The 26,653-nt window shown below is 42.6% G+C and overlaps 1 protein-coding gene across 1 annotated transcript in view; it reads left to right on the top strand.

Annotated features, from left to right (window-relative positions):
• Nucleotides 1-26,653, top strand: part of LOC139760960 (uncharacterized) — a 368,653-nt gene that overhangs the window by 322,755 nt on the left and 19,245 nt on the right. Inside the window, exons 8-10 of the mRNA XM_071684743.1 lie at nt 6,428-6,579; nt 22,280-22,430; nt 24,437-24,582. Coding sequence (XP_071540844.1) covers nt 6,428-6,579; nt 22,280-22,430; nt 24,437-24,582 — 449 coding nt within the window. The remainder of the gene's footprint in view (nt 1-6,427; nt 6,580-22,279; nt 22,431-24,436; nt 24,583-26,653) is intronic.

Raw genomic sequence — 26,653 nt, 5'->3', positions numbered from 1 at the left:
CATCAAAGTAATGTTGCTGAAGCAACATCAACATTCTTAATTCAACATGAATATTTATGCAACCAGGGAAACATCAGCTGGACTGCTGTACGACCACAGTAACACACAGCTGACCTCAGGTTCAGCATAGAATAGTTCTAAAATATGAATCTTAATGAGATGAAGTAGATTCTTGCATTATCATTATCATTATCATCATCATTATCATTATCATTATCATTATCATTATCATCATTATCATCATCATTATCATTATCATTATCATTATCATTATCATCATCATTATCATCATCATTATCATTATCATCATCATTATCATTATCATCATCATTATCATTATCATCATCATTATCATTATCATTATCATTATCATCATCATTATCATTATCATTATCATCATCATTATCATCATCATTATCATTATCATTATCATTATCATTATCATCATTATCATTATCATTATCATCATCATTATCATTATCATTATCATCATCATTATCATCATCATTATCATTATCATCATCATTATCATTATCATTATCATTATCATCATCATTATCATCATCATTATCATTATCATCATCATTATCATTATCATTATCATTATCATCATCATTATCATTATCATTATCATCATCATTATCATTATCATTATCATTATCATCATCATTATCATCATCATTATCATTATCATCATCATTATCATTATCATCATCATTATCATCATCATTATCATTATCATCATCATTATCATTATCATCATCATCATCATTATCATTATCATCATCACTATCATTATCATCATTATCATTATCATTATCATCATCATTATCATTATCATCATTATCATTATCATTATCATCATTATCATCATCATTATCATTATCATCATTATCATTATCATTATCATTATCATTATCATCATCATTATCATCATCATTATCATTATCATCATTATCATTATCATTATCATCATTATCATCATCATTATCATCATCATTATCATTATCATTATAATTATCATTATCATCATCATTATCATTATCATCAACATTATCATCATTATCATTATCATTATCATTATCATCATTATCATCATCATTATCATTATCATCATTATCATTATCATCATCATCATCATTATCATTATCATTATCATTATCATTATCATCATCATTATCATTATCATCATTATCATTATCATCATCATCATCATTATCATTATCATTATCATTATCATTATCATCATCATTATCATTATCATCATTATCATTATCATCATCATTATCATTATCATTATCATCATCATTATCATCATCATTATCATCATCATTATCATTATCATTATCATTATCATCATCATTATCATTATCATCATTATCATTATCATCATCATCATCATTATCATTATCATTATCATCAGCATTATCATCATCATTATCATCATCATTATCATTATCATTATCATTATCATTATCATCATCATTATCATCATCATAATCATTATCATCATCATTATCATTATCATTATCATCATCATCATCATTATCATCATCATTATCATTATCATCATCATTATCATTATCATCATCATCATCATTATCATTATCATTATCATTATCATTATCATCATCATTATCATTATCATCATCATTATCATCATCATAATCATTATCATCATCATTATCATTATCATCATCATCATCATTATCATTATCATTATCATCATCATTATCATTATCATCATCATTATCATTATCATTATCATTATCATTATCATCATCATTATCATTATCATTATCATTATCATTATCATTATCATCATCATTATCATTATCATCATCATTATCATCATCATTATCATCATTATCATTATCATTATCATCATCATTATCATTATCATTATCATTATCATTATCATTATCATCATCATTATCATCATCATTATCATTATCATTATCATTATCATCATCATTATCATTATCATCATCATTATCATTATCATCATCATTATCATTATCATCATCATTATCATTATCATTATCATTATCATCATCATCATCATTATTATCATCATCATTATCATTATCATTATCATCATCATTATCATTATCATTATCATTATCATCATCATTATCATCATCATTATCATTATCATTATCATCATCATTATCATCATCATTATCATTATCATCATCATTATCATCATCATTATCATCATCATTATCATTATCATTATCATCATCATTATCATTATCATTATCATTATCATCATCATTATCATCATCATTATCATCATCATTATCATTATCATTATCATTATCATTATCATCATCATTATCATTATCATCATCATTATCATTATGAACTAAGAAACAGTAGATACGATGTTTTATGGAGGGGCGAGGAGCAAGGGAGTTAGAGACACAGGTGTGTGTGTGTGCTCTGTTCGTGTGTGCTCTCTGTCTTAAGGTTAATTACTGAAATGACATAAACCTGAGTGATGAGCCAGTGCTGGATAATGATGTGCCTCTCTCTCTCTCTCTCTCTCTCTCTCTCTCTCTCTCTCTCTCTCTCTCTCTCTCTCTCTCTCTCTCTCTCTCTGTCTATCAATCTATCTATCTATCTATCTATCTATCTGTCTATCTCTATCTATCTCTATCTATCTATGAATCTATCTCCATCCGTATCTATCTATCTATCTTTCTCTATCTCTGGCGCCGAGAGAGAGAGAGAGAGAGAGAGAGAGAGAGAGAGAGAGAGAGAGAGAGAGAGAGAGAGAGAGAGAGAGAGAGAGAGAGAGAGAGAGAGAGAGAGAGAGAGGACTTAACTACGACTGGCTGAAACGAGTATGTCTCCATGGTGTGTAATAGTGTGTAGCGCTCACTGCAAGACAGACAGACAGACGGACAGACAGACAGACAGACAGACAGACAGACAGACAAGTGAAAGTGAGGGAGAAGAGGGACGTTTGGAAAGCGAGAGCGGCACCAGAAATATAGGGAGTGCAGAGAGGGAACTGAGGAAGGTAATGTATGCACCAAATTAAACCAGCCACCCAGCATCCATTATTCATCTTACGACCTGAGAGTCAGACAAACAAACGAACAAACAGATAGGTAAACACATGCAAACAGATGCTCTCCATCCAACGCATGGGTCAACCCATTACTCTCCAGTCATATATATATATATATATATATATATATATATATATATATATATATATATATATATATATATATATATATCCCTGGGGATAGGGGATTAAGAATACTTCTCACGTATTCCCTGCGTGTCGTAGAAGGCGACTAAAAGGGGAGGGAGCGGGGGGCTGGAAATCCTCCCCTCTCGTTTTTTTTTTTTTTTTTTTTTTTTTTTTTTTTTCCAAAAGAAGGAACAGAGAGGGCCAGGTGAGGATATTCCAAAAAAGGCCCAGTCCTCTGTTCCTAACGCTACCTCGCTAATGCGGGAAATGGCGAATAGTTTAAAAGATATATATATATATATATATATATATATATATATATATATATATATATATATATATATGGTGAATTATATGGGAGGGTATTGATTGAGAGGGTGAAGGCATGTACAGAGCATCAGATTGGGGAAGAGCAGTGTGGTTTCAGAAGTGGTAGAGGATGTGTGGATCAGGTGTTTGCTTTGAAGAATGTATGTGAGAAATACTTAGAAAAGCAAATGGATTTGTATGTAGCATTTATGGATCTGGAGAAGGCATATGATAGAGCTGATAGATATGCTCTGTGGAAGGTATTAAGAATATATGGTGTGGGAGGCAAGTTGTTAGAAGCAGTGAAAAGTTTTTATCGAGGATGTAAGGCATGTGTACGTGTAGGAAGAGAGGAAAGTGATTGGTTCTCAGTGAATGTAGGTTTGCGGCAGGGGTGTGTGATGTCTCCATGGTTGTTTAATTTGTTTATGGATGGGGTTGTTAGGGAGGTGAATGAAAGAGTTTTGGAAAGAGGGGCAAGTATGAAGTCTGTTGGGGATGAGAGCGCTTGGGAAGTGAGTCAGTTGTTGTTCGCTGATGATACAACGCTGGTGGCTGATTCATGTGAGAAACTGCAGAAGCTGGTGACTGAGTTTGGTAAAGTGTGTGAAAGAAGAAAGTTAAGAGTAAATGTGAAAAAGAGCAAGGTAATTAGGTACAGTAGGGTTGAGGGTCAATTCAATTGGGAGGTAAGTTTGAATGGAGAAAAACTGGAGGAAGTAAAGTGTTTTACATATCTGGGAGTGGATCTGGCAGCGGATGGAACCATGGAAGTGGAAGTGGATCATAGGGTGGGGGAGGGGGCGAAAATTCTGGGAGCCTTGAAGAATGTGTGGAAGTCGAGAACATTATCTCGGAAAGCAAAAATGGGTATGTTTGAAGGAATAGTGGTTCCAACAATGTTGTATGGTTGCGAGGCGTGGGCTATGGATAGAGTTGTGCGCAGGAGGATGGATGTGCTGGAAATGAGATGTTTGAGGACAATGTGTGGTGTGAGGTGGTTTGATCGAGTAAGTAACGTAAGGGTAAGAGAGATGTGTGGAAATAAAAAGAGCGTGGTTGAGAGAGCAGAAGAGGGTGTTTCGAAGTGGTTTGGGCACATGGAGAGGATGAGTGAGGAAAGATTGACCAAGAGGATATATGTGTCGGAGGTGGAGGGAACAAGGAGAAGTGGGAGACCAAATTGGAGGTGGAAAGATGGAGTGAAAAAGATTTTGTGTGATCGGGGCCTGAACATGCAGGAGGGTGAAAGGAGGGCAAGGAATAGAGTGAATTGGAGCGATGTGGTATACCGGGGCTGACGTGCTGTCAGTGGATTGAATCAGGGCATGTGAAGCGTCTGGGGTAAACCATGGAAAGCTGTGTAGGTATGTATATTTGCGTGTGTGGACGTATGTATATACATGTGTATGGGGGGGAGGGTTGGGCCATTTCTTTCGTCTGTTTCCTTGCGCTACCTCGCAAACGCGGGAGACAGCGACAAAGTAAAAAAAAAAAAAAAAAAGAAAAAAAAAATATATATATATATATATATATATATATATATATATATATATATATATATATATATATATATTATCCCTGGGGATAGGGGATTAAGAATACTTCCCACGTATTCCCTGCGTGTCGTAGAAGGCGACTAAAAGGGGAGGGAGCGGGGGGCTGGAAATCCTCCCCTCTCGTTTTTTTTTTTTTTTTTTTTTCAATTTTCCAAAAGAAGGAACAGAGAATTGGGCCAGGTGATTGTATTCCCTCAAAGGCCCAGTCCTCTGTTCTTAACGCTACCTCGCTAATGCGGGAAATGGCGAATAGTTTGAAAGAAAAGAAAATATATATATATATATATATATATATATATATATATATATATATATATATATATATATATATATATATATATATATATATATATATATATATAGTGGACATATTGATAGAATGAGTGAGGGAAATCGTTCCTTGGACAGCAATAATGGAAACATTGAGAAGAACGCAGAGGCACCAGAGGTGAGGAAGGTAAAGGCTTCTGCCACACAGCGTCACATACTCTGGTGATGTCGAGCGAGACGACGAAAGTTCCACCAAAATTCCTGAGGGAGGAAGACCAGAGGTGCGTCACACAGGAGAGACCCTCCGCCCTGAAAGCCATACTGGTGTTCAGGAAGAAGGGAAGGGAATCCTAAATGCTTGAGAATGTGAAAGTTTGGGAGAGTTGTAAAGACTTTGGAGACAGTAGAAGTGAGGTTGTGGAGCGATGGTGAGGAGGTTTCGAGCGATCTCCTCTCTCAAGGATGGGCTGAACCAAGTCATGCTTCCAAGAAAAAGAAAACTTTTGGATTCTAAAACAAAGATAAAATAGACGAGCAAGAGTCGGAGCTAAGACAGAGGCACATTTCCTAAGCACTCGAGGAGATAAGTCGTCTTGTTCACCTGGAGCTGGGACGGTACTTGGAGGACCCTGGGCGAGGAGTATGTGGGAGATGATATAAGGACAGAGGGAGGAGGTGAGGGAGGGAGACTAGACGCATGGTCATCCAAAGTATTACTAGAGAATAAGGTTACGAAGAGGAGGATGCATCTGGTGGCGAGTTAGCTGGTCAGGTCATAAGGAAGGAGGTAAAGCTGAATTATAGAAAGTGTTAGAGATACTTTTGGTCACGGACCACAGAGATCTGTCCTGTACAACCAACATTCTGAAATGATTCGCTGGACATCTGTGTTTTAAGATGGCAGCCGTCAGAGAGAGAGAGAGAGAGAGAGAGAGAGAGAGAGAGAGAGAGAGAGAGAGAGAGAGAGAGAGAGAGAGAGAGAGAGAGAGAGAGAGAGAGAGAGAGAGAGAGAGAGAGACAGACAGACAGACAGATTTTCTTTTCATTTTCCTAAGGTAGACTCGTGTGTTCCTCCCTGCAGATGTTCCTGAAGCCAGCATCAGTATTGAGGGAGTGATCTCCTTGGATCGGGTGGGTGGTCAGGAGGGCGGGCTGCGGGCGGGCGATTCTGCCACCCTCACCTGCGCCGCCCACGCCAACCCGCCCGCCTACAACTTCACGTTCCTCTTCAACGTAAGTCAATATATACGTTCATCTGTTGAAGTTGTCTTGTCGAGTTTACGTTCCTTTGTTCCTTCTCACATCACACTGGTTCTTGCGTTCACACACGGAACGTCTTACACACTTTCTCAGGTCATACTTGTACCATGTGCCAAGGTCATACTTGTACCACGTGTCAAAACACACTCGTTCCATGTGTCATACTTGTGGCATGTGTCAGGTCATACTTGTAGCATGTGTCATACTTGTAGCATGTGTCAGGTCATACTTGTAGCATGTGTCAGGTCATACTTGTAGCATGTGTCAGGTCATACTTGTTCCATGTGTCATACTTGTAACATGTGTCAAGTCATACTTGTAGCATGTGTCAGGTCATACTTGTAGCATGTGTCAGGTCATACTTGTAGCATGTGTCAGGTCATACTTGTTCCATGTGTCATACTTGTAGCATGTATCAAGGTCATACTTGTAGCATGTGTCAGGTCATAGATGTTCCCTTGCGTCACACTAGCCGGTTTGAGTTTGATATTCAGGTCATGTCATACTCGCCTTGGTCCTACCTCGTTGAACTGTTCACCTCAGCTAAATAGAGCCAAGTATAACCAGGTATAGCCAAGGAAATCCAAGTATAGCCACTCATAGCCAAATATATCCAACTGTAGCCAAGTATGACCACAGCCAATTGTAGCCAAGTGTGACCACAGGCAAGAGTGACCGAGTACAACCAAGCGTAGCCAAGTGTAGCCAAGTATAGCTGATTACAGCCAAGTATAGCCAAGAACATCTCACTCTTTCTCAGGTGGGTATATATGTAAGGTTTTCCCCTCCCAGAGCTTGTGAGCAAAACATTCTCTCTCTCTCTCTCTCTCTCTCTCTCTCTCTCTCTCTCTCTCTCTCTCTCTCTCTCTCTCTCTCTCTCTCTCTCTCTCTCTCTCTCTCTCTCTCTCTCTCTCTTCTCATGAGAGAGAGAGAGAGATAATCTGGAACGTCGGAGGGAGAAATATATGATAATATATTCCCGGCAGCAAACAGCGGGAAGAAGACACAAATATTTAGAGCGTGAACACAGCCACAGAAGAAGACGAAATAGAATCACTGAGCTGAGAACATATCTTGAAACACAACACAAATGCGTAAGACAAGGATCCATGAATAGCCAGCGAGGATGTTGGAACAATATTGGATGATGCAAGATATTTACAAGAAGTGATGACAGAAAATTCAAAAGAAGATTCGACTCATGGTTGAAGACAATACCAGATGAACCTAGAATATATAACTATGCCAGAGGGGGTACGACTGCAGCTGAGAAGAACAACATTATACAACAAGTGAGACGAGTGATGGGACAAGGAAAGGAGGTCGACAGCAACGTCGTTCTTCAATATACAAGTATATGTGGTGAGCACTACGCGCTAAGCCCTGCCACCATGGTAGATCTCGCCGCGTGTACACACTCTCTCTCTCTCTCTCTCTCTCTCTCTCTCTCTCTCTCTCTCTCTCTCTCTCTCTCTCTCTCTCTCTCTACAAAACATCTGTTGTAGTGATTTCCCTGGACCATCATTCGTCTCGTCAAAAACGCCAGAAATGACAAATCATTTCCCTGGAGTCCTTGCCTACCATAATGACATCATTACCCCTAATAACCCTAGGGCGGCATCAGCTCTGACCTCATTACCATTCCTCCAACTTTACTTGCGAAGATTCTAACATTATTCACGACAGTCTGATGTCTTTGCTTTCCCCTCAGATGTCCTTACGTTGATGTCTTCGCCACAGACATCATTACTACTCGTACTACGTTGATGTCATCATTACCACATGTCTGTCTCACTCCCAAAGGTCATTACCTGTCTGGCCTGAGGTTCGATGTGTCGTGTGTACAGCCAGGTATGAGGACCTTCACTTGTTGAGTGGACCGACTGGTACGCCGGCCTCGGTGGGAGTTTGTTGATGTCTGGTGAGGAATGGACTCAGTCTGGCTTTCGAGAGAGAGAGAGAGAGAGAGAGAGAGAGAGAGAGAGAGAGAGAGAGAGAGAGAGAGAGAGAGAGAGAGAGAGAGAGAGAGAGAGAGAGAGAGAGTGTGAGAGGATCATTGTGAGCGAGCGGGCTGAGCCACAGGTTTCTCATTATAAGGCCAGGCGGCCACAACCTTCACCCACCCAACCCTGCCACCGCCCTGGTTCCTACTACTGCTTCTGCAGCTGCTGGTGGTGGAACAGCACCAGCTGCTGCGTCTGCTGTGCAGATCATCCAGCTGTTGTTGTCTTGCGTGTCTACATACGACGTGTAATTAAGCCAAGCCGGTTTGGTCGCACGTATGAACTGCTCATATAACACATATATCTGTTTGTCTTACTCGGTGCGTTCTCACTGTCGTCCTAACTGTGCCAGTGGTTCCTCCTCCAACACACGTCACACCAAGACCAGAGAGATGGTTCCTCTGCTCCACATGATGGACATTACACCTGTCCTTATTGCTTGTAGACCCAACCCTACATTGTCATCAATGATCCAGCCCTACCATGTCATCAATGATCCAGTCCTACCATGTCATCAATGATCCAGTCCTACCATGTCATCAATGAGGCTTGCTACCGCTTGTTAACAGAGTCCAAGAGAAAACAATCCATTCAACCTCAAAGTTAGGGCAGTTTGTTTTCCCAAAATCTCTCTCTCTCTCTCTCTCTCTCTCTCTCTCTCTCTCTCTCTCTCTCTCTCTCTCTCTCTCTCTCTCTCTCTCTCTCTCTCTCTCTCTCTCTCTCTCTCTCTCTCTCACTCACACCGCTTGCAGGTGAAGTCTGATAAAACTTCTCCTCGGACCTGTTCAGTTCATAGACAATCTCTCTGTTGATAAAGCTGCCATTTCCATGGTATTATGCTTTCCAGACTCTGCTTTGGATGACTACGTGTCAGTTTCTCCCGCAAGTCCTCCCACTGAACTTATGCCACCTATTTTTTCCTCAGACATGTTGGCAAGGCGTAAGGCGTATGGTCCAGGTTTCTTACCTTTCTCATATTCTCCAGTTGTGTGCCTCTGAGCTTGCTCCGACCCTTGCTCGCCTATTCTGTCTCTGTCTTAAAATGCAGACTCGTGGTTCTTGGAGGAATATTTTACTGCAACGCATCTTAAAAGAAAGGAGACCGCTCTAGCCCCACCATAAATCGTCCCATCACTCTCACTCCTGCAGTCTCTAAGGTTTTCAAACTCTCTTTAACGCTCACTTTCTTAAACACTGAGAATCTCTTTTCCTTCTTTCAGTTCAACAACACGGATTTCGCGGTGTTGATTCACCTTTTGTCCTCCTCTCTTATGGATTTTGGTGAATCTTTTGTCGTTTCCCTCGACATTTCCAAGTCATTTGATAAGCTGTGGCATAAATTTATGTTTTGTAAGCTTCCTTCATTTAACTTTTCTGCTTTTTTTTCTGTTTTCTAATGTATATCTTCCTCTGTAATCGGCTCACTGCAGGAGTCGATGACGGAGCGACTTCGCCCACTTGTACTGTCCACAATGGTGTTCCTGAGGAATGTATCCTGCTTCCTACGTTATCGCTTTATGATGGTCTTTCTTCCAGCCTCTCGCCTTTTCCAGTTTTAGCCGATGGTTCCACTCTGCAAAGTTCAACACACTATCCCTCTCCTCATCTCTAATACACGATCTTTCCTTGCGCTGAACATGTCTCCTCTTTTACTTCGAACCAATGCAAATTCTCAGTGCGCGGAACTCTAATTCCGTTAACTTCAGTAAAGTATGAATATGTTCAGTGTTTTTCTGTATATCATCCAAAATGTCATTTGTTTCCCACTACCAAATCTGTCGTTGTTTTCGTAGTTTCATCATCCTGTGATGTGATTTCAAGGTTGCTTGCGGGTGAAAGGATCTTCAGACTGTGGGCTGCAGGAGGTGATGAAAGGTCATGTAGGAAGAGCGAGAGGAGGGTTGAAGAAAGAACTGCTCCTCGGGGGATTCCATTGTAGAACATGAGGATCTTAAAGACGAAGACTCCGTGAGCGACTCTAACTTGACGGCCAGCTATGAAGTTGGTTCACCATTTTTTATCATTGTTGTGAAGGATGGTGTTAGGTATCTTGTGTGTGGGACATGTGTTAGCGATGGTGCTGAATGATTTGTATGATGTATATTGCTGGTGCTGCCGGACTCCTCCTGCTTGAGGTTACACGTCTCGCGAAGCTGTATCATCCTTAAGTGACTAATGAGGGTACAGTCTCGTCAATAACAACTTCTTGCTCAAAAAAAGTTCATCTTAACCTTGCTACTGAGTGTAGCGCAGCCTTGGAGCTACAGAAGCCCTTGGATGGAAATCCAAGGGTTTGAATAATAAAGATTTGTTGCCACTCATACTGTGCGGGAGGGGGGCTCTATTTGGCTGTAGCCACCTGGGATGTGTGCGTTGTGTGCAGACTGGTATGAAGTGACGCCCTAAAGTCATGTTGTTTAAGGGAGTGTAGGATATGTTCTTGCTTGTGGTATGGATCAGGCTTTGAAAGATTGTGGATATCAAAGACAGAGGCGATGAAGATGGTGGGAGGAGGGTTTATTGGGTGGTTCAGAGGGTTTTTAGAATTAGTACTATGTTAGCAAGCTTCCAGATGTCTGGAATTCTTAATTGTGTGATTAGCTGAAGAAATCTCCAAGTGTTTAGATTTCAGCTGGGCCAAAATGTTTCATGTGGAAATTTGATGTCATGGCCTGCAGCAGGAGAGTTCAGTAAAGTTTTAATTGTATTGTGGATGAACGAGCCAGCGAAGGATCGGTCAGCAATTGTTTCTGGATAGATTCTGTGTCGGGTTTTCATGACTTTTCAGTTAAGCGATGTGGTTGGTCTGTGGCTGGTTCCTGGGTAGTGTTACATGAGTATGGTTGTGTGTTCTGTGGGAGAAACAATGTCTTGGATGAGATTAAAAGTGCTTCATGTGTGGTTCATGTGTGGTTGGCTGGGCTGACGGAGGAGGAGTGGATTCTCCCTAACCTGTGCCAAGTGTTGGTTGTGATAGATCTTGTGGTTCAGTGTTAAGGAGGGAGTGTTAGTTCCTAGTTGTCTCACAATGATAAGTTCAGTGATGGCGTTGAGTTTTGATTCGTTCTATGATTTCAGTCGGGGTGAGTGGTTTTATTGGAGCATTTTTCTGTTATGAAATGTGATATTTTTGAAGAGAAAGTTGGGTTGTACTGATATTTATATGTCGTCGAATTACTTGCTCCTTGCTAGTGTGGTTGGCGATGCTGGCACGTGAGATGACATGATCTCGAGATGGGAAATCACCTGTGATGGCTAGAATTGTATGGCCATACTGCTGTCCTGTAGTGTGTGTGTGTGTGTGTGTGTGTGAGTGTGTGTGTGTGTGCATGGTGGCTGTGGGTGCTGGACGGGATACTGTGAATAGCTTCAGGTCGTCCTCGAGCACGGCGGTGGTGAGGCAAACCTAACATCTGGTAAGACAGGTTGCTGGAGGAGGTGGCTGGGGGTTTGAATAGCTGGGTAGCGCAGGCTGAGGATATTGGAGGAATGCCTCTGGTTCACGGGTACCTCACCTCTGGGATCTTGGGGTCTGAGCGGTGGGCCATGCAGGATGGTCGGCACTGAGATGTTGTCCATGTTGGTCAGAACGGAATATTTTGGAGGCTGCGAGGAAGAGTAAGGTATGTAGACGTGATGAAAGCATTTAGAAGAGCATGTGGGAAGGAGACATATATTGGCGTTCCTTATAGTATGGTAATTGCTGTGTGGTTTAATGCTAATATGGATTGCATTTCAAGAGCACTGCAGTCTGTGATGTGTCGTGTATCATGAGTGTTGTCAGCGAATGGGATATTGTGGCCTTTACGAGTCTCCCTCCTTGCCTTTGCTGTCTGTCTGTACATGCGTAAGTGGGTGTGTGGTCAGAGGATCACCCGACAAGATGGTGTTACCAGACAAGCCTCGCCATAACGTAGGCTTCCTTATCACTCATCTCGAACCTCACTAATTCTACCTTGACGATGGTCCTTTTGTTCCTCCTCCAGTTGCTTGCGGTCTAGTCACGATTTGTTTCATCTGGAAGACAAAATACAAACACACCATCTCTCTCTCTCGCTCTCTCTCTCTCTCTCTCTCTCTCTCTCTCTCTCTCTCTCTCTCTCTCTCTCTCTCTCTCTCTCTCTCTCTCTCTCTCTCTCTCTTTCGTCCTCAGCTCGGTCCTCTCTCTATATATGTAATAAAACACTTCATGGTTCTAGTTACGTGGACGTTTCTATTTTGATGAGAAGCTGTTCGTGGTATGACTGAGCAAAACCGACCACCCTCCTTCATGCTTACAAGAATGTCTTTCGGCCTTGCTGTCTGTTTACATACAAATCCATTTTTGAGATCTATACACACACACACACACACACACACACATATATATATATATATATATATATATATATATATATATATATATATATATATATACATATATATATTTATATATATATCATACAAACCTCTAACAGCCAGGATCGAACCCGGGACCCCTGTGCAACAGGCGGGAGCGCTACCGCTAGGCTATGATCGCCCCTAATAGGGAAATGACTATTCGAATACTATGTACTCGAATACCCTTCGTCTCACGTTGGTGAGCAACGGGGTCTAAACCGGTCATTTCCCATCAGGCTCACACAGCCAGCAGATAGCATTTTACCGAACCTAACTGTACAACGCGGAGGTATATGAATACGAACAAAGTGCATATGAATGCGCACCTTAATAGAACATACAAACCTCTAACAACAAAGGATCGAATGTATATATGTATGTATATATATATATATATATATATATATATTTTTTTTGGCTTTGTCGCTGTCTCCCGCGTTTGCGAGGTAGCGCAAGGAAACAGACGAAAGAAATGGCCCAACCCACCCCTATACACATGTATATACATACGTCCACACACGCAAATATACATACCTACATATATATATAGAGAGAGAGAGAGAGAGAGAGAGAGAGAGAGAGAGAGAGAGAGAGAGAGAGAGAGAGAGAGAGAGAGAGAGAGAGAGAGAGAGAGAGAAGACTAAGAAGAGAAACTTTTGTACCGTCTTGGTTGAGTGGAAACGCTTCTTGATTGTAGAGTATTTGACCTGGATTTGAATCCTGAGGCGCATAGGCGTGAATGGCATACAAGAATTTCATGTGACAACAGTACATGGAAGAGGTTGAAATCTCCATCTGGCATCTTTTCTTATACTCAAAGATGATTATAAAGTTTTGATGAGTGTTGTAGTTTGACGTAACGTGGCTCCCAGTTCTGAGTTTGGCTGAGGAGATGCAGTCGACGAGGCTTCTGGTCATGCGAGAGGTGAAGGGAACACATGGAAAGCTCACCATTGCGTCAGGAAGGAACGTGCCCTTGGGAACATGTTCTCCGTCTCGCCTCAACCTTCCTCAGCTGATACACTCAAGCTGAGTCCACTGCTAGGCTCCCCTGTCATCTGTACATTAAGCAGAATACATTGTGTCAAATGACGATACCGAGTTTACAGTGAGCCTCATAGATATCTGGCTGAGCTGGTAAGAATGACTGAACAACACACTGGCACTGTCTTTGGATGACCTTCCCCTTGTTTCCTGGGGCCAAGAAGAGGACTAAATTAGTACCACTTGACTGTCCTCCCTCTCCCTCTGCATGACCGTCCTTGTGGATCCTGTGGCTTATATATTTTGCTTGAAGAAAGACGAAGACCTCAAGAGGATGAGGCAGCGCTTTCTCAGTCAGGTCAACACTGCTGTACCCTAGGCAAACCTTGCCCTGTGGAATGAACCTTAACCCACCACCAAATGCCTTCGCCTTCCCCACCCTGGGAGAAAATGACGAACGAGGAAAGCCTTCCCTGGCCAGCCATGAGGTGAACAAGCCTCCCTGGCCAGCCAGGAGGTGAACAAGCCTTCCTGGCCAGCCAGGAGGTGAACAAGCCTCCCTGGCCAGCCAGGAGGTGAACAAACCCTCCCTGGCCAGCCATAAGGTGAACAAGCCTCCCTGGCCAGCTAGGAGGTGAACAAGCCTCCCTGGCCAGCCAGGAGGCGAACAAACCCTCCCTGGCCAGCCAGGAGGTGAACAAGCTCTTCCTGGCCAGCCAGGAGGTGAACAAGCCTCCCTGGCCAGCCAGAAGGTGAACAAGCCTCCCTGGCCAGCCAGAAGGTGAACAAGCCTCCCTGGCCAGCCAGAAGGTGAACAAGCCTCCCTGGCCAGCCAGAAGGTGAACAAGCCTCCCTGGCCAGCCAGAAGGTGAACAAACCCTCCCTGGCCAGCCAGGAGGTGAACAAGCCTCCCTGGCCAGCCAGAAGGTGAACAAACCCTCCCTGGCCAGTATGTAGCGAAGATCATCTTTTCGTTTATACAAATCTTAACTCCTCAGGTAAAGGTCGGGGTCAAAGGCTCTCGTGAGTAAAGAGCTAACGCTCTTCTCCTCCTCCTCCTCCACACTCTCCCTCCATCCTCCTCTCCTCCTCCTCCTCCTCCACACTCTCCCTCCATCCTCCTCTCCTCCTCCTCCTCCTCCACACTCTCCCTCCATCCTGCTCCTCCTCCTCCTCCTCCTCCTCCTCCACTCTCCCTCCATCCTCCTCCTCCTCCTCCTCCTCCTCCTCCACACTCTCCCTCCATCCTGCTCCTCCCTCCCACTCTCCCCCTCCCCTCTCCCCCCATCCTCCTCTCCCCCCTGCAAGTGGACTGAGACCACCTTAAAGTGAGAACCTCTGTTGTCCTTAACGTCTAGCCCTGACGTCAGCAAGACGCCTGCGTGCCGAAGACTGAAATACAGATCAAGATTAAGTACTCATTGTCAGCTGTAGCCTCACTGTGATGACCGTTCCCATGCCACACCAGACGACTACAGATTACAACTCCGGGGTTGTAAGTCTTCCAACGTCGGCCATCGTAATTTCCCCCGTCGTTAATGGTCTGTCTATCGAACTAATTCTCATTACCCGTCCCGTCTATGTGGGTAGCTTACGTCTACCTCTCCTTCTCACAAGAGACAGACGTCCTTTGTTCCCGTGGCATAAGTGAGGAGCGGGTGAGACACCAGAGCGATCCTCATTACTCATTGATCGTCAGACTCATCTCCAGGGATCCAAGTGGAAAATACAGTGGCTTTAGCCCACCGTCTCGAAGATACCGTATAGACGTATCTGGAACACATGTGGCTGAATGTTATTTGTTTACATCCAGAACTCTAGCCCGGTCAATACCACGACTTAGATATTCCACAAAAAAGAAGGACGAAACACGAACGGAAAAACGGGGAAAGAAAAATAATCTGTTTCTGATGAGGTGGAAAACACGGCCTTCATAAAGCGAAAGGTCGCAGGTCTGAGGAGGAAATATGAGAGAGTAAGGAGGTCCAATCCTGAGCCAGGAGGGAAGGGGAACACATGACAGCCGCCCGCCCTGCCATATGTTCGTGATGGTCGCTCCCTTCCCAGAGTTATGTGATTTCATTCCAGTTAACTTACTTTTGTCGGATATATCTATCTATCTATCTATCTATCTATCTATCTATATATATATATATATATATATATATATATATATATATATATATATATATATATATATATATATATATATAATCTTTTTTTTTTCAAACTATTCGCCATTTCCCGCGTTAGCAAGGTAGCGTTAAGAATAGAGGACTGGGCCTCTGAGGGAATATCCTCACCTTGCCCCCTTCTCTGTCCCTTCTTTTGGAAAATTAAAAAAAAAACGAGAGGGGAGGATTACCAGCCCCCCGCTCCCTCCCCTTTTAGTCGCCCCTCTACGACACGCAGGGAATACGTGGGAAGTATTCTTTCTCCCCTATCCCCAGGGATATATATATATATATATATATATATATATATATATATATATATATATATATATATATATATATATATATATATATATATATATATAGGTAAGGATCACAATTTTGTGTGTGATCAAGTATATTCCTATGAGTCCACGGGGAAAATGAAACACGATAAGTTCCCAAGTGTACTTTCGTGTAATAATCACTTCATCAGGGGAGACACAAGAGAGAAATATAAGTCAGTTGATATACAAAGAAGAGACGTAGCTTGGACGCCACATGTTAAGCAATTGCGCCCTCACCCTAAACAGAAAGCATAATTGCACCTCTCTTCAAGATCCTCGCATTTACCTCCCTCACCACCCCATCCACAAACAAATTAAACAGCCATGATGACATTATACACTCCTGCCACAGATCCACCTGGAACCACTCACCGTCCTTTCAACCTATTCGCAAATACGCGCAACTTTCATAAGAAAACACCACTCTTTCGAATAGTTTTCTTCCTTCGCCATATATTCGTAGCACCTTCCACAGAGCATGTCTTTCAACTCTACCATATGCTTTTTCCAGATCCATGACTGCAACATACATATTCTTCTGTTTCTCTGAGCATTTCTCATATACATTCTTTAAAGCAAAAACTTAATCCACATATCGTCTTCTAATTCTGTAACCACATTGTTCCTCCTCAGTCTGATACTTTGTGCATGCCACCACTCTTTCAGTCACAACTCTCCCTTACAACTTACCAAGTGCACTCATTAAACTTATACATCTGTAATTTGAACGCTCACTTTTGTCCCCCTTGCCTTTATAACAATGGCTTTATACATGCGTTCCACCGGTCCCTAAGTACCTCACCATGATCCATACATACACTAAAAAGCCTAACAAACCAATCGACAACACAGTCATCCCCTTTCTTAAAAAACTCAACTGAAATACCATCCACTCCAGCCGCCTTGCCACATTTCATCTAACGCAAACTTTTCACCACCACTACTCTTTTCACCAAACCACTCTCCCTGATTCTCTTACTTCGCATACCACCTGACCCAAACATCCTACATCTGCCACTCTATCACTAAACACATTCAGCAATCCTTCGCAATACTCATTCCATTTCCACCTTACTGGACTCCGAAGGCTCGAGGTTACACCGCGATTAAAAAGTCACCATTGTCGAGGCTGTATCTCTGGAAGTACAATGTTGTAAAAGAACTTTTCACTCGAGAGGAGTCTATTCTTCCCTGTTACTGGAATTAGTGCAGCATAAGACTGCAGAAAGTTTGAAAAAGGTCCTGGGTAACACCAGAGTTCGAGTATACAAAATTGTTTTGGGGTAAATTTACGCGTATGAATATATCCGTCGACAGTAAAACATTTCTTGTCTTTTCACCAACAACCATCTGGTGTTTGGCTATGTTGCCTCCAGCTGAACATTCTCTTTATCACAAATCCTTGAAAATCGTTTCAGATTGTAGATATTACACACGTTCGTTGCTGGGGAAATCCTCCCATGTAAGCTGGTCTGACGTGTGCACATAACACTACCTAGGATCCTTGGCTTAACAAGTAAGCTCAGAGCAGGAGGTGGGCGTGGATGGTGTGAGGTGGTGGCATAACTCAAGGTTTGCCTCATCACTCTGGCTCCCTCAGTGGCCCGGGTGTTTGGTGGTAGTGTTATTAATGTTATATATTTGTTATTGTTTCGTACTGTCTGGGAATGTGGCGCTGGGTGACAACGCTCCAACATTCTGGTTATAAATGTTATATGTTATATATATATATATATATATATATATATATATATATATATATATATATATATATATATATATATATATATATATATATATATATATATATATATATATATATATATATGTGTGTGTGTGTGTGTGTGTGTGTGTGTGTGTGTGTGTGTGTTGTTTTTATTCAAAGGAACGAATGAACCATATGGATAAATATGTTTTGCTTTTTGATCTCTCTCTCTCTCTCTCTCTCTCTCTCTCTCTCTCTCTCTCTCTCTCTCTCTCTCTCTCTCTCTCTCTCTCTCTCTCTCTCTCTCTCTCTCTCTCTCTCTCTCTCTCTCTCTCTCACACACACACACACACACATATGAGGCAAGATATAAAGAGGAGATACAACCTTAAAAACTATATAAAACTTAACAAATTCTTTGGCTACATAGATCAGGAAATGAAGTTCAGTCGCCAGGAACCAGTTCTTTGTGATGAGAGGTTCCCTGACGTTTACAGTGAAGGACATGCGATAGCTCTGGCCTCACATACAGAGGGAATGTTCAGAGTGAGGAATGGCTCTATAAAAGATGTCAAAAAAGCAAAAGATCTTCGTGTTTGTGCTGTGACGATGGTACTGGCCACCTTCCAGCCAGCCAGCATTTATAATGCATAAGAGAACAAGGAACGAGTACAGTAGGACAAGAAGGAAGGAACAGAGAAACTCTGCAAAGAATTTTACTGTGGACAAAGCTTGAGACGATCCAGAAGTTTCCCCAGATATAGCAGGAGTCAGTTGTTAGATATAGACCAGCAAATCAGGATGAGGGATTGAGAGGGGTAGAGGATATGTGAGGCATCAAATAACAGTTTCAAACTCTGTTGACAGTAGAAGACACTATTGCCCCCCCCCCCGCACCAGTGAGATGAATCGGAGAGGAGGTTTTAAAAACACTGAGTTATCTAGAAAAGATACTGACAGAATCCTAAAGAGTCTTGACCCACACAAAGTTCAAGTTACTCATGAGGTTTCACCATAAGTGCTATAGATGTGTGTAGATACACTTAATAAAACCACTCGAAATGCTTTTAAAGATGTCGCTGGAGGAAGCAGTGATAAGAGAGTGACAAGACGTGTTACCGATCCATGGAAGAGGAGACTGGCGAATGTGGTCTATATGGTCAAGGAAAAGATAATCAAAGAGCAATTTTATGGCTTCTTACAGAGGATGAATTGCCTGAGTGAGTAAAAGCACGCTTGTTCAATAAACATCTCAAAATTTCTACGAGAAAGTAAACTCTATTTTTTCCAAAAGAAAAGGCTGGGTGGATTGTTGATGTTTAGACTAGCAGAAAGCACTTGCCATCGTTCCGCATTGCTGTCTGATTAAGAATGTTGCTCATCAGACAGGAAGAACAGGGAAATCTTTCAATGGACACAAAATTAACTTAGTAGAAAAGAACAAAGGAATCATGTTACAGGAGCCTGCTTGGAATGGGTTAGGGTCACCAATGGGGTGCCGCTGGATTCAGTCCTGGGACCTTTGATCTTAATCTACGCAAATGACTTGCTGAAAAGATTGAACTCCAATTTGAATATGTTTGCAGATGATGTCAAGATTATGGGATGAGAGAAAAGTGAGAACGACTGCATCAACCCACAAACTCGAATGTTGTTTTGACACATGTTTGATGGAACTCAACCCGAGTAAATGTATAGTAGTGAGAATTGGACACGAGGTGAACATCATCTTACACGAGATAAGCTGCAGATGGAACCCGTTTATGAGAGAGACTTGAACACGACATACTCCTTAGTCTGTCCCCAGAGACTCACCTCAGGAGAATAGTAAAGGAGACAGACTGTCAACTGGTAAATATTCTAATTATATTTAAGTACGTGGATAAGGATATGTTCAGCAAGCTGGTCACATCTTACATTAGGCCAAAGCTAAAATACGTCTTTCCAGTTTGGTTAACACACTTCACACAGAAGGCTAATTGAGAAAGTCTAGAGAAGGAAATCAAAGAAAGTGAGTTAAGATAGCTGGGTTACAGGGAAAGACTAGAAACTGTGAATTTGCCTACCATGGAGGAGAAAAAAGTGAAGAGTAACCTGATCATAAAGGTTTTTAAACCAGACTTATGGTGTAAACAGTAAATAGACTATGAAAGATACAATAAACAGAGCTATGACGTGGAACTAAGACAGAAACTTCTTAGAAAAGATGTAACGAGGTACATTTACCGTCTATAAGTAGTGACTGAATGGGATAAACTGAGTTATGGCATAATGAACATTAAGAAAATACATAAGTCAAATAGGTAATTGCCCACACACACACACACACACACACACACACACACACACACACACACACACACATACACACACACACACACACACACACACACACACACACACACACACACACACACACACACACACACACATACACACACACACACACACAAAATTAAGTTTGAGTCCCCAAAGCCGGGCAGAGCTCTCCCAAGTACACCCTGAGCTCGTAAGACGAGAAGATCCTTATATATTTAAGATATCTTCCTCGGGGATTCAGTGAGGCTGCGGTAATGCAGCTTTCAGCTAAACATACATTATTACCAGTCATATCCATGGGTAAGATATCCAGTTGATTAACACTAACGTTAAACAGCTTCCATTTTAAAACAGAATTTTGCACCTTAATTTCAAAAATTCCCTGATATTAGCATTACCTTTTCCCCGAGTGTTGAATTACCAGTATAACGAGAGGGTACACTGTAGTGAAGAGGTGGGAAAGATTTTAAAGTGTACACCACCGTCCTTAAAGCGTAGTGAGGTTGCGTGTGCGCGCCTATATGCGCAGAGTGCAGGGCAAGTGTAAGTGTTCGGTGCCTCCGCTGTGGTAGTTGCATCATGAGCCTGGAGGGTCTAGGGATATATCAGTATTGATGTTTGTAGTGTCGTATGAAAGGGTGATGTTCCGAGCGTAGACGGGAAAGTGTGACTCGTGTATGTCTGGGGTGTATGGGAAAGTGTGACTCGTATATGTCTGGGGTGTATGAGAAAGTGTGACTCGTGTATGTCTGGGGTGTATGGGAAAGTGTGAGTCGTGTATGTCTGGGATGTATGGGAAAGTGTGACTCGTGTATGTCTAGGGTGTATGGGAAAGTGTGACTCGTGTGTGTCTAGGGTGTATGGGAAAGTGTGAGTCGTGTATGTCTGGGGAGTATGGGAAAGTGTGACTCATGTATGCCTGGGGTGTATTCGAAAGTGAGACTCATGTGTGTCTAGGGTGTATGGGAAAGTGTGACTCGTGTATGTCTGGGGTGTTTGGGAAAGTGTGACTCGTGTGTGTTTAGGGTGTATGGGGAAGTATGACTCATGTATGTCTGGGGTGTATGGGAAAGTGTGACTCGTGTATGTCTAATGAGTATGGAAAAGTGTGACTCGTGTATGTCTGGGGTGTATGGGAAAGTGTGACTCGTGTATGTCTAGGGTGTATGGGAAAGTGTGACTCGTGTATGTCTGGGGTGTATGGGAAAGTGTGACTCGTGTATCTCTGGGGAGTATGGGGGAGTGTGACTCGTGTATGTCTGGGGTGTATGGGAAAGTGTGACTCGTGTATGTCTGGGGTGTATGGGAAAGTGTGATTCGTGTATGCCTGGGGTGTATGGGAAAGTGAGACTCATGTGTGTCTAGGGTGTATGGGAAAGTATGACTCATGTGTGTCTAGGGTGTATGGGAAAGTGTGACTCGTGTATCCCTGGGGAGTATGGGGGAGTGTGACTCGTGTATGTCTGGGGTGTATGAGAAAGTGTGAGTCGTGTATGTCTGGGGTGTATGGGAAAGTGTGACTCGTGTATGCCTGGGGTGTATGGGAAAGTGTGACTCGTGTGTGTCTGGAATGTATGGGAAAGTGTGACTCGTGTATGTCTGGGGTGTATGGGAAAGTGTGACTCGTGTATGTCTGGGGTGTATGAGAAAGTGTGACTCGTGTATGTCTGGGGAGTATGGTTTCAGATGGGTGTATATTTGGAGAGATGGTGTTATGTACGTATACGTACGTGCATAGATAAAGCCACTGTTGACATGGTGTGTGTGTGTGTTCCCCGACAGGGTCGTCCGCTGCACAGAGCCAACGTAGTGGAGAGCGGACCCAGCCTGACGCTGGTGCAGCTGGACCACAGGGACGTGGGACTCTACACCTGCATCGCCTCCAACTCTGCTGGAGACGGACAGAGCAATGCTGTCGCCCTACACATTGACTGTGGGTAACCCCATTTTTATTTGTTGTTCTTCTGACACAGCTATTAGTCTAGCTGGGGCTTTTGCCCTGAGTGGGATTTCATCCTAGCTGGAATTTCTCCTAGTTAGGGATTCATTTCAGGTAGGGTTTATCCTAGTTAAGGATTTTTCTAAGCTTGGATTCATGTTTACTGAGAATTTATCATATCTAGAGTTTTGTTTTAGCTGGGGGTTTATCCTAGCTGGGGATTTATCATTGCTGAGGTTTATCCTAGCTGGATACTTAACCTAACTTAGGCTCGTACTGGCTTGGGATTTATCCTAGCTGGTGAATCATGTTAGCTGAGATTTAACTTAAGTAAGGATTTATCCTAGGTAAGGCTTAGCTTAGGGTTAATGCCTAAAGTGGTTTGTCCTAGCGAGGTACTTATCCTAGCTGAGGTTTAACCTAACTAAGGATTTATCCTAGGTGATTTTAGCTTAGGGTTAATCCCTAAAGCGGTTTGTCCTAGCGAGGTACTTATCCTAGGTGAGGTTTAGCTTAGGTTTTATCCCTGATGTGGTTAGTCCTAGCGAGGTACTTATCCTAGGTGAGGTTTAGCTTAGGTTTTATCCCTGATGTGGTTTGTCCTAGCAAAGTTTTTTTTATCCTTGTGACTAATGGTTTATGTTTTTGGTTAACTTTGTTTTTTGTCTTTATCAAATGGACAGATTAGCTTCATCACAAGAGGATTATATCACCATTCATTTCTTCAGTGATGAACCTTCTCCTTTGTTTATCTATCTTTGTTTTCTATACATTTTGAATGTCTACATATACACTCTCTTCTTCAGTCCAACCAGGGCTTTTAAAGTAACTTAGTATTTCCTACTTTTTTTTCTCTCTTGGGTACGTAATGTTTGAGGTTATAGAGTGTTGGGAGTTATCTGGGGTTTGTACAAACAAGACTTTATCTCAGCTGGGTTTCCACCCAACCAAAGTCTGAACCCAGCTAGCATTTGCCCCATGTGAATTTACATCTGAGCAAGAATTAATCCCATCATGGGATTTACCTTCGTCAAGTTACACATCTTAGGTGATGTTTAGCTGATGTTTCACTATAGATGGGTTTTTATTCTGGGTTTTCAACAAAAATAGAAATATGGTCTGATATGCTGTCGTCTTTCCTGGAGTTTTATTTCATGCTGGTTTCATCTTGTTCATCTTGTCCATTATCTTAATTCTGAAGCTGATGCGTGATGTTCCTGTGAGCCAATGAGACATAGAGACGCTTCTAACCTACTAACATCGTCTAACCATAAGGATGTTTGGTAATGATAGGGATGTCTTTTAACTTTTGGGACATCGTTTAACCATGGGGATGTCTCCTAAGTATGGGGACGTCAGCTAACCATAGGGATGTTTCTTAAACGTAGAGACATCTTCTAACCATACGGACGTCTTCTAACTATAGAGACGTCTTCTAATTATAGAGACATCTTCTAACAGTGGGAAAGTTTCCTTACTACAGAGACCTTCTTTAATTGTATGGGTGTTTTCTAACCAGAGAGACGCATTCTAGCCACAAAAAAGTCTACTAGCCATAAAGACGTCAACCATGGATACGTCTTCTAACCACAGAGACATTTTCTAATCATAGAGAAATCTTCTAACATTCTAGACGTCTTCTAGCTATTAAGACGTCTTCTAACGATAGAGACTTTTCCTAATCACACAATCATCTTCTAACAATAGGAATGTTTTCAAATCACTGAGACATCTTCATCTTCTAACTACGGGGGTGTCGAACCATAGGAACGCTTTCTAATCATTAGGATATTTAGTCTGTCACAAGTCCTCCCTGCCAACATATTACAGATTTCTCCCTCACACGCTGCTAACAAGACTGGAGAAAATTGTTTTTCATCAGCATCCACAACAAACGTATCCTCCTTCTCCCTCTAACCACTAACATGGCTAAGAAACTCCTTCCCACCACTAACAAAGTGTGTCTACCTCACCCGTATGATGAGTTCTCCCACACACAGATGCCCCGGTGTGCGAATGGGAAGGCGCACGGAAGGTGCTGGCTGCTGTTGGAGAGAAGGTGGAGATGGAGTGCCGCGTCAGAGCTTCTCCACCAGTGGTCACCTACACCTGGGAGAGCGTCACCTTCACCCCCAACATGGAGCAGGTAAGGGAGCCCCTGGCACCTGACTGTCGTAAAGGTGGAGGGAGGGACGAGTGATGGCCGGACCTGAGGGTGTGATGGTGGTGTGGTGTTGGTGATGGGAGGGACGAGTGATGGTGTGATGGTGGTGTGGTGTTGGTGATGGGAGGGACGAGTGATGGTGTGATGGTGGTGTGGTGTTGGTGATGGTGAAACGATAGACAAAAGTTGGTGATGATAGTGACACACTGATGGCGAATGTGATGGATGAGATGGATGGATACCGTAGGAAGGTGAGGCTAAGAAGGATGTGGGATGTCATTACATAGTCTGGATAATGATTGGATCTTCACTGAACACACAGGTATTTTTGCTGGATGATAAACTTTGTGGAGATTGCTTGAAAGAAATGGACATGTAGAATGCCCTCTCTCTCTCTCTCTCTCTCTCTCTCTCTCTCTCTCTCTCTCTCTCTCTCTCTCTCTCTCTCTCTCTCTCTCTCTCTCTCTCTCTCTCTCTCTCTCTCTCTCTCTCTCTCTCTCTCTCTCTCTCTCTCTCTCTCTCTCTCTCTCTCTCTCTCTCTCTCTCATTTTCGTTCATACTGACGTGACCTGCAGTAAGTAAACCACCACACACCTTCAACAATTGGCCCATGACGCCTGACCTGTGACTAGTGACCTGTGACCTGTCCCCAGGTATACTAGCATTGCTTGCATAAATATGGTGGCTCTTCTGCCACATTGCTCTCAGCCAAGGTGGGATCGAAACCCACCCATTTCATAAACTCTCCAACCATCACTTCCACCCAACCATCCTATACTGTCTGCCGTGGTGCTCCTTCCCTCTCTCTATTCTGCAGGTATTACCTCGGCCGCTGCTCTCAAGAAGTGTCTGTATGTGTGCCAGCCAATTCTGATCTTACGGGCACGCAATAGTCTGCTGCTTCCCACAGTTTATGTGTGAAGACCAGTCACACGAGGATTGCTCGGTGTGGCAACTCCTTCGTGCCTTTAATTGACGATCTGTGGCACGTCCTTCTTTCATTTGTTCTCGGACACATCTTCTGATCATGGGATGTCTTCTGACCACAAAGACGTTTTCTGACCATAGGAACATGCTACCACAGAGACGTCTTCTGACCATGGGAACATCCTACCACAGAGACGTCTTCTGACCATGGGAACATCCTACCACAGAGACGTCTTCTGACCATGGGAACATCCTACCACAGAGACGTCTTCTGACCACGGGAAAATCCTACCACAGAGACGTCTTCTGACCATGGAACATCCTACCACAGAGACGTCTTCTGACCATGGGAACATCCTACCACAGAGACGTCTTCTGACCATCGAAACATGCTACCACAGAGACGTCTTCTGACCATCGGAACATGCTACCACAGAAACGTCTTCTGACCATGGAACATCCTACCACAGAGACGTCTTCTGACCATGGGAACATCCTACCACAGAGACGTCTTCTGACCATCGAAACATGCTACCACAGAGACGTCTTCTGACCATCAGAACATGCTACTATAGAGACGTCTTCTGACCATGGAAACATGCTACCACAGAGACGTCTTCTGACCATCGGAACATGCTACCACATAGAGGTCTTCTGACCATGGGAACATCTGGCCATGGGGACATTCTACCACAGAAATGTCTTCTAACTATAGGAACTTCCTACCACAGAGACGTCTTCTGACCATGGGAACATCCTACCACAGAGACGTCTTCTGACCATCGGAACATGCTACCACATAGAGGTCTTCTGACCATGGGAACATCTGGCCATGGGGACATTCTACCACAGAAATGTCTTCTAACTATAGGAACTTCCTACCACAGAGACGTCTTCTGACCAGGGGAACATCTGGCCGTGGGGATATCTTACCATGGGGACATCTGACTACGGGGACGTCTTCTGACCATGAGAACGTCTTCTGACCATGGGACGTCTTCTAACCATGGGAACGTCTTCTGACCATGGGACGTCTTACCATAAGGACGTCTTCTGACCATGAGAACGTCTTCTGACCATGGGAACGTCTTCTGACCATGGAAATGTCTTACCATAAGGACGTCTT

This window comes from Panulirus ornatus, chromosome 38 (genome assembly GCF_036320965.1).
Source record: "Panulirus ornatus isolate Po-2019 chromosome 38, ASM3632096v1, whole genome shotgun sequence".
NCBI classification, from domain to species: Eukaryota; Metazoa; Arthropoda; class Malacostraca; order Decapoda; family Palinuridae; genus Panulirus; species Panulirus ornatus.
This window is presented reverse-complemented; position numbering and strand designations above follow the sequence as displayed.